Source organism: Agelaius tricolor, unplaced genomic scaffold (genome assembly GCF_023055355.1).
Source record: "Agelaius tricolor isolate 1412-34295 unplaced genomic scaffold, bAgeTri1.0.p SCAF_31, whole genome shotgun sequence".
Taxonomy (NCBI): Eukaryota; Metazoa; Chordata; class Aves; order Passeriformes; family Icteridae; genus Agelaius; species Agelaius tricolor.
Window position 1 is genome coordinate 1,548,995 of NW_027269291.1, and position 17,258 is coordinate 1,566,252.

Here is a 17,258-nt window from a genome sequence, read left to right on the forward strand (position 1 = left end):
CACAAAGTCCATATATAGCTTAAAAATCACTGCAGCATCTTTGCAGGCAAAGATGTGGTCATGAAGCTTAATAAGCTTTTATTTCAAAGTACACAAAGAATTAGAAAGAAATCCAAGCATTTAGTTGAACTAGATTGAATCTAAATACTTAGGGAAGTCATCAGTCCTGCTTGCCAAGCCCCAAGGTACAAATTTCCAAGCTCTGCCACACTATTCTCCTCTTGGCCCCAGTTCCAGACACGACAGCAGTGACTGAGTGTGTGGAAAAAACACCTTTTAAGAGAGGTCACCCTGCCCAGGAGAGACTTACAGCTACACAAGTGCCCAATTGCTTTGTTTACACTTTGCCTATATTCAAAATCCCTCAGAGACTAATTATTTGAACTCAAAAAAAGAATCCCTCTTCCCCTCGTCTTAAAAACAAAAGCACGCAGCAGATAATTCCCATTTTTTGGTGCAAGGAAGAAGCAAATGTTGGAAAACATGAGCAGAAACAACACTGGGATGCACAGACCCTGCAGCAGATTTTTAAGAAAGCAAATATTTAATGTACAGCTGCATTAACCATTCTGTTGGGAGTTCTGTCGTGGCTGGGCTCCTAATAATGTATTTGGGGAAACTTGCAACTTAGGAGTAGCTGAAATGATCAAGTTTGGGTGGGTATTTGTAGGATGAGGGATCAATATACTTCACCAGCTTTGCAGAGGCAAGGCAAAGCAATCAGCCTCCTCTCACAGCAACCAAGTCCACACAGAAGGAAGGAAGGGTCTTTGTGGTTCCCTGCTCCCCCCACGTTTTCACTCATCACACAGGGAACTGCAGTCAATCTACAAATGTTCCATTTTTATTACAAAGTATGAAAGGCAGAAAATACTGTACCTAATACACAGGAGGCTGAAACTTAGAAAGAAGGTTAAAAAATCTGAATAAAACTACATAGGAAGCAGGAAATAGCATAAAAGGATGCAACATTCCACTTTCAAGCGAGTTCAGAAAATTGCCTTAAAATTTACAGTTTCAACAATATGGTTCCATGACTCAGGTGTTAAAATCCATTGTAACAAACCCTTTTATATTTTCTCCATAAAAATAAAGGAATATAGGGACACTGCAGTTATCCATGTCAACAATATATGTCTGTTGAATAGCAGGATACTGGGACTCCTCTAGGACAGAATAGTAGCGAAGTTGCAGGTGGAGAAAAGGACAGAAGTAAAATTACTATTGCTTTAACATACTCTAGTGAGAACAAGAAGTCAGGAATCTCATATGGATGTTTGTACAATCATGCTACAAAGATTACACCTTCAGGAAATTACCACAACAGGACTGTGAATGGGAAGAGCAGAAGGGAAAACACCTAAAAGTAGAATCTCCTACTCGGCTACTGGTAACAAAAACGCTTCGGCGCAATGGATTTAAATTACATTTTACACTGCTAGCAAACCCGAGGGTTAAAAAAAGGTTATTTTTAAATAGTAGATTTCGTAATTCCTATTTCCCAAGTTGTCAAAAAAAGCAACAGATCTTTTTCCAGCTGCACTGGGACTCTGTCCTGCTCTGGTTCTTGCCTTTCTGCCTTGCTAAGATCCCCCAGACCCACCCTCAGCACTAAGAGGGGCTGGAGTTGCATTTGTTGCCCATGGAAAGCAAACTCCAAGGAATGGGAGCTGGACCACAGGTTTACAGCTGCACATGGCCACAATATTTTGTCATTAAGTAGCTTTTTTTCCTTAATTTTCTTAGATTTCCTATAAAGAAACCAGCTTGATGGAAGCCACTGAGATAATTTCTTTATGACTGTGGAAATTCTTGCTTGATGCTAAGTATCAGAGGCTGCACAAAAGGCCACTGAGGTCCTTGGCAGACACACTTGTCACCTGAAACAGGCAGCAGCAACTCTCACAAGTCCCTTTGCACCTGGTGTCTGCCATGAATCACCAGAGGAGCCTTCAGTGACTGGTATTTAGCTGCATTTCTAATTACTGTTCTTTTTACTGCTGGTGAAAGGTGATTGGAACTTCTGGAGATCCCTTCCAGAAAACAAATCGAGTCAGGGGCATCCTCAACTCTCCTCAATACCCTCAAGAATGAAACATTTCTGACTCTTCTTGGGTAAGCAGGGGAAGTACAGCTGCATCAGAAAGTGCTCTTTAAGTGCCACATACAATTAATTCCCTGGACTCCCTGCAAAGATCAAGAGAAACTGGGGCAGAGCTGACAGTGACTTGCTCATTGCTTTCCATGTCCACAGAACAGCAGGTACAGGCTTGCTGTGAGAGCAGAAAGCAGGAAACACACGTTGGGGAGAATTTGTGTTACCTGACAGGAGAACTGGGCATTTGAGGTGGTGGAACCACTTTGCTACCAGCAGTGGGAAAACTCAGCCCTTGAGTACTTGGATGGGACTGGAGCTGTGCAGCCTGCTGAGCCCTGAGCTTGGCTGTGCTGCTGTCCACTCTTCCCAGTGTGTCTGGAAAGGGTTAAAACACCACTAACCAGCTGGTCAGTTCAATGGTTCAGGCTGTGGGAATTCCCAGGCAGCAGCTGCAGTTTCTCTCTCACAAAATTCAAGTTATCCAAAGACTTCAGGCACATCCCTACACAACCAACCCAGCACTGTCACCATCGTGCTCTGATGGTAAAGAAGAGGATTCCCAAACACCACAAAGTTCCTAAACAAAAAGGACTCTCTGGGGGACATGCAGCAGCACATCCCTTGGGTTGGCCTTACAGGACAGTGTCAGTCTCAGAACATGAAGCTTCAGTTTAACATTTACAGCCTTGTCAAGTGCTCATATTTTTGGCTTTCAGTAAAAACAAGTGAGGGTCCATGACATCCCCAGTTTAGGATTTTGGTGACAGTCGTTATTTAACATTTTCTACACAACACAAATGCCTACCCTACAAGGGCTGAGGAAAAGATCACTCTCCTCCTAATCTTACCAAAAATATACTTGTTAAAGTGCCATCTGCAAGAGAACAAAATGGACACACTCAGCTCCTTATTCCCATTGACAACAAGCACGAGAACATCTGTGAATTCCTCACCTGGTCCCTGGCAGGCTGTGATCTACAGACTGAGGCAGCTTCTCATTGCACCACGAGGCAAAAATAGAGCTTTTCACTATTATCCAGAACATTCAGTAGAGTAATTACTGCTGAGTTTTGAAAGGATCATTAACTTTGACTTATGAGAGGCAATGCCTCCCCCGTTAAATACATTTCAAGGTTCCATAAGAAACAACCTGTTTTAGCAGTCTCCTTTCATATTATTTGAAACCACTGTGTTTTCTTTCTAAATAGATTGTCAAAGCACTCCAATCCTTGCCTTTTAAATCCCTGCACACACAAGTACAATTCCCACAGATGCAAGCTACCATGGCCCTCCTCATTGAGACAGTTCACAGAGCTGGCACACTACACACTAAATCAACATTCAACTTGTTAACTGCAGGTTTTTCACCACCCTAACAAATCTTACATCATCAACAGCTCCTGGCTGAGAGCCAGCAGGTTGCCCACATAATAGTAGGAATCTGTGGAAAGCTCGGTTTAAACAGAACATAACAACCAAACAATAGTTTAGTCTCTTGAATTAATCAACTGGAGAAGTGATACAGAACTTCCTAACTCAGAATTATTTCTGTCCCAGAACCAGGCTGGCCTCTACCAACAACAGCACATGCTTTTCTGCTTTGCTCACCTCACCTGTGTTCACTCTTCCCTTAATGTTACTTTCTACTCAAAAAACATGAGGTATTTGCAAGCAGTTGTTCTGCATCCTCTGCTTTGTGCAGTAAGCACCAAATAACAGAAATTGAATATCAAAGTATTTATTTCCATGAGCTTTGGGAAAAAATAATGCTTATGGGGGCTTCACACCCTACAAAATTGAGTGTCAAACAGGGGAATTGTGATAATCTGTGTATTTCAATTCACAGGCCCCAGGGACAACTGTCAGGGTTTGTTTTGTCTTGCACACAAACACCAAGCAGAGCATTCCCTCCCTGGCACTGGGTCAGCAGCTGCTGGCAAAAGGGCACAAAAGTCTTTCCCTTCCTTTTCTATATAGAAGTGTCATTTGCACTACAGAACATCTCACCCATGAGGATTTTCATGTCTTTTCACTCATTAACCTTTCAAGTGACATCTTTGAAGTTATTTTAAGTATTATTTCCCTGTGCCAAAACAGTCTCTAGTGATTTTCAATGTAATTTCTTGTGAAGAATGACAATGGATTATGCCCAAAGCAATATGCTGTAGATCCAGAAGGTATCCCAACTGGCTAAAAAAAAACCAGGATATAGGCTTTATTTAGAATCCACTGGAGTCTCCAAGATTCCTTCACTTGCCTTTGATGCATTTGGGGTAAGTACACAATTTCACAAACAGACTTCCATCAGTTTCATGGATGCAAGAACTGACACTGGGTCCTCTTTAGGTCCCTAACAGGACTGATTTCCAACAGAAGCAGAATCTACCTGGCTATTCAGACCATGAGTTCCTTTATACAGGCTCCCATTATCTTAGCATTCATTCATCTTTGACTCATGCCATCTGTACAGGAATAAACTTTGAAGCAAAAAGGGGACATGGAAAGCACGAACATTGCAGGTAGTTCCCTCTCAGTAACAGCACCTCTTGCCTGCCATTGGTAATTAAACAGAGCATGACAAGCCTGTGAATGTATTTCAGATGACTCCTAAAGCTGTGAATGCCATTAGCCACACCTGCTAAGAAAACCCCAATTTTTGCTTCATCCTATGTAAGTTTTTTCCAGTTTCAGATGAAGTGCTATTGCAGAAATAGCATTTGGCTATTTGATTGTTTGGCTAACACTGCTCTGACATCTAGCTAAAGCCTGCCTGTGGAACACACTACTCTCAGTAGTGCTGCTAATAAGAAAAATTGACCTTCAAGTCAAATCAAGCTTTGTCAGAAATCCCACAACTGAACACACTGACAAAACATCAGCTGGCACAGTGTTGGTCTCCTGGTTCTCTGCTATCAAAAGGAATGATGGAATACAGCTGCCCCTAATGAATTCCTATCAAATTCCTGAGGCAATGCTTTTCTGAGCTCCACGGTGAGAAGCAGCCTGCAGAAGAGTATTTCTCTGTGTCCAGAATGACAAAACTTTGCAGATTCTGTTCTGTATTTGACAGTGTTCTCAGTGTCAGCTTCAGTGTTCCACAGCAGCTGCTTTCCCAACTTGCCTTTCCTGCATAAACTGACAAGATGCAAGTTTGCCAGTGTCCTGCTATTTATAATCTGCCTCCAGTTGCAGGTGAATACTCATTAGGTGGAAAGAATTTTGATGGTTTCTGACATTTACATAGAAACTGGGCTGCACACCTTGCAGAGCATTTCTGGCTGTCATGTCTTCATCAGGGAACTGCAGAGCCTTCAGCACAGGACCTGTGTTACAGTAAGACTCCAACAAGGATTTTTATCTTGCCTAATGCATTCAGCTTTCATTGAACAGTATTATTGCAGAGTGATCACTATTCCAAACAGAAGCCCTCTGGCACATCCCCCAAAGTCAGGAGGATGACAAATGCCAAACCTTGGCCTCAATGGCACAGCTTCTTTCCTTCCAGATCCACCTTTGTGCATCACATTAGGGAGTAACTTCTTTCAGAAAACCAGCTTTCTTTTGGATAGCAGACCAGTTTTTCTGACTTGTCTTGTTCATTCAACAAGACCTGGCAGTATGAAGCAAATACACTTCACAAAAAGCTTGCTTTTTTGCTCCCTTCAAGACCTCCTAGGAACACAGGCCAAACACTACCTCTGAAGTACAGCCTGACCACAAAATTTGCTCATATTATTTGCCAATCAAGCAAGCTACAAAGTGTGAAACCATTTTATTTTGATTTAGATAAGGTAAGTCTTCCAAGGGGGAATAATTTGGAAGTGTCAATCCCAAGCCCATTACAAATACATTTCTTCAGGAATTGTTTGCCTCCTGGGAGCTCACGTCATGCACAGATCTTCTTTCTCAACCTATCACTGCTCTGTTTGCTAACACGACTGCAGGATACACACAAACTCAGTCAGAATTTAAAAATAAGACCTACCATAGTAACAACTGCCTTGAGCATCAGAAAAGTGTAAGGAAATTGTGCAACAAGTACTTGTACTTCACAGCACCAGAAAATTCTGCCCAGGTCACCAGATGCAGGGAGCCAAGGCAACAGTTGATTCTGGCAGGCCTTTACTGCCAGGGAGCTGCAGTGTTACTGTGGTTTGTATCCATGAACAGGTCCTGCTTTGGACATATGGAAGTGGATCACATATCAAAAGTAAGAATTAGGGAGAAAAACCTTACTCAATAGAAAGTTAGCCCAATATATAAAAAACATACAAACGTTTAAACAGTTTAGAGGCAGCAACAACAGAAATGATAAAGATTCCTGCCAAGGTGGCCGTTAACATCATTGTCTTTTTCCCCCCACCTTGTTTTGCACCTGCATCTATTAAACTGGTGGATGTGCTGCCTCAGCTGGCTGACAAACACATGGACATATGCAGCAACTTAAAAGCCTGCAAGCTTATTAATACAGTCAACAAACAAATATACAGAACTTTTACTGAGGGAAAAAAAGGAATTTCACAAGAAAACCAGAACCCAGAAGTTCCAAGAGGCTCAGCACGTCTCTGCATTTTAGAGTTCTTGAGAGACAGGAGACCCCTGCCATCCATTCTTGTAACAGTTTCTTGTAACAGCAGATGCAAAGCAACAACAGATACTGGCCACTTGACTGGTGGTGTTCTTACTTTAGAGGGGAGGGGGGAGGACACAGCCCTGCCTCACTGTGCACCAAGCTGCAAAGTTAGACTCTGAGGATCTCCAGGCAGTTGTTGTAGCAGATGGCTATCCAGTCTGGCTGGGTGGATGCCCACTGTACATTGTTGATCTCTCCCTCGGCTGTGTAGGCCAGGATGGGGTCCTCAATGGCACGAGGCATCTGCTGGATGTCCCAGATGAGAGCCTGGTGATCATCCGCTGCACACAGACAACAAATGCAGGTACAGTCAGTGAAACAGCATCTCCACATGTGCCCACTGCAGGCCTAGAGCCTCAGGAGCCAGCTAAGACATGGCTGGTCCAGTCCTGATCCATATTCAAGCCAGACACAGCAACACCATTATGCTCTAACAAAACAAACTCGGATCATGATACATTATCCAAGACAGAGCTGATAAATGAATGACCAGTGGAACTCAGAAACAGCAGAAAACATTTAAGAACTGCATTACAAAAAAACTAAGGAGCATTAAAATAACAGGAGGTTAGGCAGAGCTGATGCACAGCTTGGGCACTGGTCTCATCACTCCAGTAGGTGTCTATTTCTGTAACATTTTGGGAAAGTCACCTAATAAAGAGCTTCTAAATTGCAAGTATTCTTCAGCAAAAGGCAGGCAGAGAATTGCATATACTTTAGGATGAAGAGGATTTTGCAAATGCAGTAGAGGACTCCAAGATTCCCCTGTAGGTCACACTTACCTGCTGTACAGATGTGGCAGGAAGAGTGAGGTGCCCAGGCAATTCCATTTACACATGCTCTGTGGTTGTTTAACCTGGCAACAGGGGTGCAGGGAACTCTGACATCTAGAATCACAACCTTCAAAAAAAAACCAAACAACCCAGCTACATTAATAAAGTGCATTTTTTAAAATTAATTTATTCCAAATGCAAGATATTTTGAGGTAAGGCTATAAACATGGCTCTTTCCTAAAGAATGTGGTAGGCAAGTAAGCCCTGCTCCTAAAGAACAGCTTCCAGCTGGTCAGTGTGCCATGTGTCTCAAAAGAAGTCAGACTTCACAGGGATCTTGTGAGTTAGGCCACAGTGGCAAACAAACTGTGCTTCCCTGAAGCAGCCTTGGTAACAAACCAAAGCTGGACTGGGAAAGAACAAAGTGACTCAAAGATATTAGGTGAAAATTATTGCCCAGCTGCTCACAGACTCCTCTTAAAAATCAGCTGCAATATATACAAGCCATAAAGCTCAAGTTTATAATGCCAAAGTCACTTCTTTAACTCCTCAGTGCACTAAGAACTGGTCCTTAATCATACTTCAGGTACTGATGCTGCCCCCTTGCCATAAATACCGGGCTGTAAATTAGTGTCAGGCCACCTGCCCCAGAACACAAACCACCATCAGCAGCCAGGGGAGAGGAGCTGCTGCCTCACCTCCATGCCATCCATGGCCATCGTGGCCAGATAGTTGGGGTCCTGCTTGTTCCAGCAGAGGCGCAGCAGTGGGTGGTGCTGGGGGTCCTCGTAGATGATGGTGCTGTGCTCCAGGTGCCGCAGGTCGAACATCCTGACCGAGCCGTCGGCGCCCACCGAGGCGAACATGTCCCTGCCGCCGCCCGCGCGGCTGAAGGCGATGTCGTACACCTGTGGGCACAGCACGGCACAGCTGACACCGGGCACGGCACAGCTGACAGCTGGCATGGCACAGCATGGCACAGCTGACACCTGGCATGGCACAGCACAGCTGACACCGGGCACGGCACAGCTGACACCGGGCACGGCACAGCTGACACCTGGCATGGCACAGCTGACACCTGGCATGGCACAGCTGACACCTGGCATGGCACAGCACGGCACAGCTGACACCGGGCACAGGACAGTACAGTACAGCTGACACCGGGCATGGCACAGCACGGCACAGCTGACACCTGGCATGGCACAGCTGACACCTGGCATGGCACAGCACGGCACAGCTGACACCCAGCACAACACAGTACAGTACAGCACAGTACAGTACAGCTGACACCTGGCACAGCACAGCTGACACCTGGCATGGCACAGCATGGCACAGCTGACACCCGGCACAGTACAGTACAGTACAGCTGACACGTGGCACAGTACAGCTGACACCTGGCATGGCACAGCATGGCACAGCTGACACCTGGCACGGCACAGCTGACACCTGGCACGGCACAGCATGGCACAGCTGACACCTGGCACAGTACAGTACAGCTGACACCTGGCATGGCACAGCATAGCACAGCTGACACCTGGCACAGCATGGCACAGCTGACACCTGGCATGGCACAGTACAGCTGACACTGGGCATGGCACAGCTGACACCTGGCATGGCACAGTACAGCTGACACTGGGCATGGCACAGCTGACACCTGGCATGGCACAGTACAGCTGACACCTGGCATGGCACAGCTGACACCTGGCATGGCACAGTACAGCTGACACCTGGCATGGCACAGCTGACACCTGGCATGGCACAGCATGGCACAGCTGACACCGGGCATGGCACAGCTGACACCTGGCATGGCACAGCATGGCACAGCTGACACCCAGCACAACACAGTACAGTACAGCACAGCACAGTACAGCTGACACCGGGCACAGCACAGCTGACACCTGGCACGGCACAGCACGGCACAGCTGACACCGGGCACGGCACAGGACAGTACAGTACACCTGACACCCAGCACAGCACAGCACAGCACAGCTGACACCTGGCACGGCACAGCTGACACCTGGCATGGCACAGCACGGCACAGCTGACACCTGGCACGGCACAGGACAGTACAGTACACCTGACACCCAGCACAGCACAGCACAGCACAGCTGACACCTGGCACGGCACAGCTGACACCTGGCATGGCACAGCACGGCACAGCTGACACCTGGCACGGCACAGCTGACACCTGGCATGGCACAGGACAATTCAGCACAGCTGACACCTGGCATGGCACAGCTGACACCTGGCACGGCACAGCACAGCACAGCTGACACCTGGCACGGCACAGCATGGCACAGCTGACACCCGGCACAGTACAGTACAGTACAGCTGACACGTGGCACAGTACAGCTGACACCTGGCATGGCACAGTACAGTACAGCTGACACCTCACACAGCACAGTACACCTGGCATGGCATGGCACAGTACAGTACAGTGCAGTACAGCTGACACCCGGCGCAGCACAGCACAGCTGACACCTGGCACAGCACAGCACAGTACAGCTGACACCTGGCACAGCACAGTACAGCTGACACCTGGCACAGCAGGTTAAAACAAGCATGTTCTTAAGTCAAGAGTCTATGATGAGTAAAAAGAATTGTTTCGATAGCCAGTAGTATTTAGGTACTCAAAACTATATAATTTTAGAAAATCTGTATACAAACTTACATAAATGATCTTTTTGAATCATTAAATTGTTCAAGAAAAAAAAAAAGTTCTGTTCCTTTTCTAGTGCTTTTAGAAGATGCAATGTGAACAATCAAACCCCCCATTCACCTCTTTGTCATGTGCAATAAGCTGGGTCTTCACGTGGCCAGACACCAAATTTACTCTTCCCAGAACCTGTCCTGTCTCCAGACCCCAAATAGTGCAGGTTGTGTCAATACTAGAGGTACCTGAAACAAAACCACTTCTATTAGCAAAATTAATATTGTCACAAATGATTTAATTGCTTCCTGGGTTAATGCAACATCCCCCAACATCTACAGATCAAAATAGCCACGAGAACAGCATAGAACCAAAATCAAGAATGTCAAACAGGCAGCAGTCTTCCATGCATTTAAATGACCCAAACCTTTTAACTGCAGAAATAGCCTTCCACACAGGAATCAAGTGTAAATAGCTCATGTCTGCTTCAATCTATTCCAAAGCCTGATGCAACTGTGAGATCAGCTTTCCCATCCTGTACATCTCTTGTGTGTGCCAAACCCCAAATTCAATCAGTGTTTTGATGGTGTGTTATTATTAATTGATTGCTGATGTGGGCTGAAGGTGGGGTTAGCAGTAAAGCTCTTAAGAGATGAGACATGTAACACACAAAAAATAAATAATGTAGTAAATAATTACTAGGACATATTATCACTGTTAATCTCTGGGCAAATCCCCCTGACATAAATGGCTGTTCCCTTCTGGGAAACAAACCTCTGCATCAGTCATCCTGGATTCACAATTTTTCCTGGAGGCTATAATTAAACCTTAAGTGTTCAGCCCCCTCCTCCAGCTGAATCAAGGACTCTTGGCTCTCCTCCTCCTGCTGAAATGGCTTCACAAAACACACAGCTCAGTGCACAGTTTCAAATCCACTGCAGAACACCCTGAAATAAGTCACAGAGCTGATGGACATCCTTACTCAGAACTGCAGCAACAGCTCAGCAGCCCTGAAGGCCAAGACTCCCTGTCCCCAAATGTCCCTAGTCCAACCTGAGTGACCACTCTGCACTGAACAGGGCACCTTTCAATGAAAAAAATAGCCCCCATGACATGATTGAGATGATTGTTTTCATGTTTTAATGTAAAACAACAGCAGTTTCTACAATGCAGTCTGTGGTTAATTAACCAGTGGACATGCACAACAGCCACAGACTTGATCAGATTCGATTAAAAAGTGTGCCAAAACCATAACATTTTGTCAGTCTCACCTAACAGGTAAGGATCCACTTCATTCCAGTCAAATGATGTCAGTGGAGCACAGAAATCCGAGTTCTTGTTGTTGTTCAGCAAACACTCCAGCCGGGTCTCAGTTTCACCCACCTTCAGAGAAAATGAAACATCTGACTTAAAAAGCAACATCACCTGACCTGTTCCCCTGGCACAAAACATTAGGAGTTAATCCCAGGTTTCTTTCCTCTCAGCTTTACAAAACACAGCCACCAGCTCCATTTTCAATAAGCTGATTAAAACAGCAATTGCCATGATAATTCTGCTTCTCTTATAGTCCTCAAACAGTCACATTATTGCAGTCAAGAAAATCTTGTTTTGAGTGAAAAAGAGATCAATATATAACAGAATTCAGTGTTCATGGTTCATCTTTTCCTAGGGAGGATTTACTCACCCTCCACACTCGCAGGTAGTCACCACTGGTGGCCAACAGGTCTGGGTAGACTCCCTTGGTGTCTGGGATCCACATCAGCTTTGTGGTGGGGTAGGGGTGATCAAAGGTGTTCCTGCAAATGAATTCTGAGCTCTCTTCGTCCAAACCAACAAGTTGCACCTGTGAGAAACCATTTTTAAAAGAAAGCATTTAATCAAAATACTCATTTCTAATGACAGCATTAAGAGTGAGGGTGTTTCAGGACATTTTCTGTCACCTCAAGGACGACACAAAAGGATCATCATGTCAATGAAATGAGAAATCATTAAGTGCTGCTGGGGCATATAAGTAAAGAGAATATCCATAACCATACAGTGCTTTGATTTGAAGAGATGATCCCAAATGAACTGAAATCCAATCCTGAAGGATTAAAGACCACCCTTCTCTTTTCCACATCACAGAGCCCAGTTTAAATCACACACTTAAACTGCACAAACATTATTCCAATTCATCCTTAACTGAACTGATGCTGACAATGTCATCTTCAGAGAGCAAAACAAGCTGGAGTTTGCACAATTGAAGTGCAATATCATGGAATTCTTGGCCACAACCTTGCAGACTGTGATGGATCATGGCAGGTAGCTGGCAAGCTTTTTCAGCACCACATGACCCAAAATGTTCTGTCACAAGTGCATGAAAAACTCATAAATGAATCACATCAGAGAGGAAGAAAGTAAACCCGAATTCAAACTTAAAATATTGGGGAGATAAAATGGTTACGTAATTCAACTGTGTGAACAGACCAAGAAAGCAGGTCTGCTGAGAGATTCTAGGTAACTGAATCCCAAATTAGAATTTTTGCACCTTGATGTGTCAGGGGGAAGGGCTAAACTTGCCCCATTGTGAGAATGATGCAAAACAGAGCAAACAAGAAACTATCTCCACACAGCCTGGCCATGACAGCACCTGAAGGAATGCTTCAAGTCCCAGACATGATGTTATTAGAAAAATATTGACATGTCAGAAAGTGCACAGAGAACAAAAGGTGCTGGGAGGACTTGTTTAACCTGCAGTGACTACAGGACCCAAACAGGATGAAAGTCCCACTGTGTGAAATGCTGCTCAAACACAAACATTATGGGGACAACTCACTGCAATTGGTTTGTAAGCTGCTCACAGTAGGAATTTCCTAGTACTTTCCACACAGCAGCTTCCTCCTGGGAATAGTAGTTTAATGGACTTTTTCTAAGATATTTATCTGAAAAAATCCTAAATTTATGTTTATCCTGGGATAAGCAATTTGTCTAATCAACTACACATTTCAGCTAGATGGGAAATTTATCATATTTTCCCCTCATAACAGAAAACCAACAAATGCTTATGTGGATCTTAAACTCTAATTAATTTGCAGTTTTATGAGCTCATTTAGAGATTTTCTTAAATGCAGAGCCTTGCCCCCCCCTCAATGAGAAGCTCTATCCTTTCCATCTCATAACAAACACTAAAAGATGCAGCCAAGTATGCTTCCAAAAACTGAAATACAGCCTGTCTTGCCCTCTCTTTATTACAACTGCTCCTTATGATCCTTCACACCCTAGTATAAATCAGTCAAAAATCTCCCAGACTTCCAAAGTGATTGACAAATAGCTTTCTAACTCCTTTAGGGATCAGGAGTACTAAGCAGATTTTACAAAGGAAGCACATTGTCCTTGGTGATAGAAAATCTTATGGCAAGGTTAGGATCAGAAGACAAATGACCTCTATCATTTCTCCTTTGCTTATGGTGTTTTCCACTCAACATGAGTGTATTAATCCTACACAAAGCAATCAACGTCCTGATCGCCAGAAAAGCAAATCTCAAACAGCAAAATATCCCCTTTCACTGGTGTTCATGTAAATATTCCTGCACTGCACATTCCCATTTAACCCCTCCTCAGACCTTAAGATGAAGCAATTCAGCATCTCTGATCTCTGACATGTTCAGGTGCAGGCTGGGTTAGGGAACAGAAATTGTTATTATCACCACCAGAGCTGCTGCAGCTCAGGTGCCTGCCCAGCCCTCAGAGCTGGAGCAGCTGCCAGGGGGAGCAGGAGGAAAGCTTGAGAAGCTCTGCTCTTCCAAGCCCTGCAAATTCAGAGCTGGGACTCTTCTCTCAGGGCTTGACCACACAGAGTCATTACAGAGCCCCTCCACTCATCCTCTCGAGGGGATGGAACGTGGAATTCTTTCTAGGATGCTGATTATATCAGAGCCCTGTCTCTCCTCTCTGCAAGGGAGGCAAGAATGCTGCTGCACAAAGGAGTGCCTCAGGTCCAGCCCAGGTAAGACTGGGCTAATGCCTATGGGAAAGGAGCTGTCAGTCTGGCTACAATTTGAACCATTCTACATCTCCCTCTAAGTCTTGCCAGTGAGAAAATGAGAATTGGTGTGTTCAGACTCAACTGGTTTTGTGATTAACTAGGAATGCTAAGTATTTATTTGTTGCTCCAATACTTGAAGATAGGAAAATCCACATCTAATTTTAGCATATTATAATCCAAGCAGTTATCAACATAAAGCATAATTGCAACAGTGCATGTCAGTAAAGAATCACCTTTAATCAGGATTCCTTAGGATTTTTTTAGAATTTATCTCCAACTTGATACAAAAGAATCAGAACTAAACGATGCAGAATTTGGTAACAGCTTCTTTTTCTTATATGGTTGGAGGAACAGTGAAGTAAGTCCACAGTAGTTTGAAAACCCCCAAAACTTTAATCTAATTAGTAACTACCCAAAATGACATTTCACAATTATTTTAGGGTCATGTACAATCAGAAAGATGTCACTGCACCAATTAATCTCCAGCATTCAATCAATTTTTCTTTGCTAGATCTTACAGAACAAATGACCTTCTGGCAGAACAACTGCCCTGAAGCCTCTTTGTCTGAGGCACTGCTTGGGAGGAGGTGGAAATCTGGGGAGCACCTGGTCAGAACCTGTCTGTCTGCTCCAGTGCTGGGAGCGAGCTGTGCACACCACAACCTCTACTGCCTCCTGAACTGGATTCTGCTTTTGTCTTGCAGGTAGATCCCAAAAATCAGCCTTTTCTGGTGTTTTCCACAGATATCTCCTGGTCCATGAAGCCACAGCCAGGAGCATGTGGAGCATTTTAAATAGCAAGACCTAGGAACACTGCTCCCTCCCATTGTGACACTGATCCACGAGGGTTACAGCCGCTCACTGCTGCTTCCCAGTCCAAGAAGTTTAGGAAACACCACCTCAAATTATTTAATTCCTCCATCCAGAGCAAGGCATCTGTCTTCTTGTAGCAGTGATTTCATCAGGGAAGGTGGACAAGCTGAAACAAAACTCGCTGGGGTTCAAACAGGTCTTGGCAAGCAGCTTCAGTCTGTGTGCCCCAGAGCCCATCATTAATGTGATGGCTGGCAGGGTGAGCAGATTTGCCCTTTTACCTTCTCAGAGTACAGACTACAAAAATGTTTCCAAGTTGGTCTTTGAACAAACTGGAAGTTTTCAAGCTCAGGCCCTGCCTGTCCCCAGCAGCATTCCCAGAACACAACACTCCCCAGGAAAAGGACACAACTCTCACACAGGGCTCACACTGCCTGAACTACACAACGTGTTCAGCAAAGCCCAAATTGAGGATTGCTGTGAGGGCAGTGATCTAACCACCCTAAGAGATGTCACCCGTGCCACTCCCTGTCACCACACCCTTGCACAGAGCCCTATCCCCAACATTCTGTCAGTATTTTCCACAATCTCCATTAAACACCTTGACAAAGCTACGTGCTATAAACCAAGCTCTATGGGCAAACTTTCAGTTTCACAGAAATTTCAGGATGCTCTGTAACTTCATCCATCTTCTCATCTCTATTTCTATGTAATTCATTGTACCAGACCAGCACCTTGAAGGTTGTTCAGAAGTGACTGCAGACTGTGTTCTGAGAGATGAACACAGTCTCTGTTACCGGTGTGACATTCTTCACTTACACTTTGCAGGGAAACACTGAAGATACAATCTCATGCCTCATGACACCCTTGTTCTCAGGGAAAAGTACTGAGGAATCAATACTGAGAGTGGTTTATATACTTATGAAAAAGTTATCAAACACAAGTCCTCCACAGCAAGAAAGTACAATGAGAACAGCACATTTCCAACAGTCTCAGACACCCTGTACATCACAGAATCACAGGGGCAGGAGTGGAACTCAGCTCATCCAGTCCAATCCCCTTTTCCAGGCAGAGTAACCTGGATCAGGTAACACAGGAACACATCCAGGTGGGTTTGGAACGTCACCAGAAAGGGAGACTCCACAAGCTGCTTGACCAACCTGTTCCACTGCTCTGCCACCCTCCATGGAAAGAAGTTCTTCCTCAAATTGTGGTAGATTCTTTATACCTATATGCACATATATGTACAAACCTCAGTCCTGGCCACAAACTTTCCTTTGTATTGACCAAAAAGCCAGACAAGCCCAAGCCAGGAGAGCTCGTTTTATTTCTACAGCAGCATCATCCACACTCATCTCATACTCACACCTTTAGTTCCCAGCTCTTTACACCACAGAGAACTCACAGCACACGGTGCTTATGTGACTGAAGTCAACTCAGTCGTTAATGCCGACGATCAGAGGTCACGAGAATCCCTGCAGCAGCGTTATCCCAAAACCAGCAGCACCCAGGGCTCGTCAGAAGGAGACCAGCCCGACCCTGGTCCAGCGCCTGCACTTCGGGGGGCACCTGACGGTTCTGTTCAGCTGCCCCCCGCCCACCCAGCCCCGGGACGAGGCGGGCCAGCCCCCGTTTGCCCCAGTCCCTGCGCCCACCGCTGCCCACCTTGTTGTTGTACTCCTCCACGAAGCTCCCCAGCGCCAGGCGGAACCGCTTATCGGGCCGGACGCTCCAGTTCATGGCGTACACGGTCCAGGGCGCCTCATATTTGTAGATCTCCTTCCGCTTCCCGTGCAGCGACATGGCTGGGCCGGGGGGGCCGCGGGCCTGGCCCGGGGAGCGAGCGGACGGGTCCGGCTGCAGCGAGCGGGGAGGCGGGGCGGGCAGGGGGGAGGCTCAGCGCGGCCCCCGGGACGGGGAGCGGAGCAGGCACGGCACGGCACGGCCCCCTGGGCGTCGGGCAGCAGGGAAGGCTCGGCTCGGCTCTCGGAGCGGCGGGGGAAGCGCGGCGCGGCCCCCGGGGGAACGGGGAGGCCCCGGCTCGGCCCCCGGTCCCGGCCCAGACCCGGCGGCGGCAGCGGCGCTGAGGCCGTTTGGGACTCGGCCTCTCACACAACGGGAACGGAAGCCACGCGGGGAGCCCCACCCACTGCACGCGGGTTGGATGCCTTGACTGTCATTTAGAGCGTCGGTTGCCTATTGGGTAATCTGCCTGTGCGCTCGGCCCGGTTCGATTTTCTATTGGTCATTTTGCCCTTCACTCCAAA

The 17,258-nt window shown here is 46.0% G+C and overlaps 1 protein-coding gene across 1 annotated transcript; it reads right to left on the minus strand.

Moving 5' to 3' along the window:
- Window positions 1–822: 822 nt before the first annotated feature.
- DCAF7 (DDB1 and CUL4 associated factor 7) lies at window positions 823–17,113 on the minus strand. The gene is made up of 7 exons (XM_071451138.1): window positions 16,657–17,113; window positions 11,839–11,997; window positions 11,426–11,537; window positions 10,284–10,402; window positions 8,203–8,412; window positions 7,514–7,631; window positions 823–7,012 (listed from the first exon to the last, which is right to left on the minus strand). The coding sequence occupies exons 1-7, from the start codon at window positions 16,792–16,794 to the stop codon at window positions 6,840–6,842; spliced, it is 1,029 nt and encodes a 342-aa protein (XP_071307239.1). The 5' UTR covers window positions 16,795–17,113; the 3' UTR covers window positions 823–6,839.
- Between the last annotated feature and the right edge of the window lie 145 nt (window positions 17,114–17,258).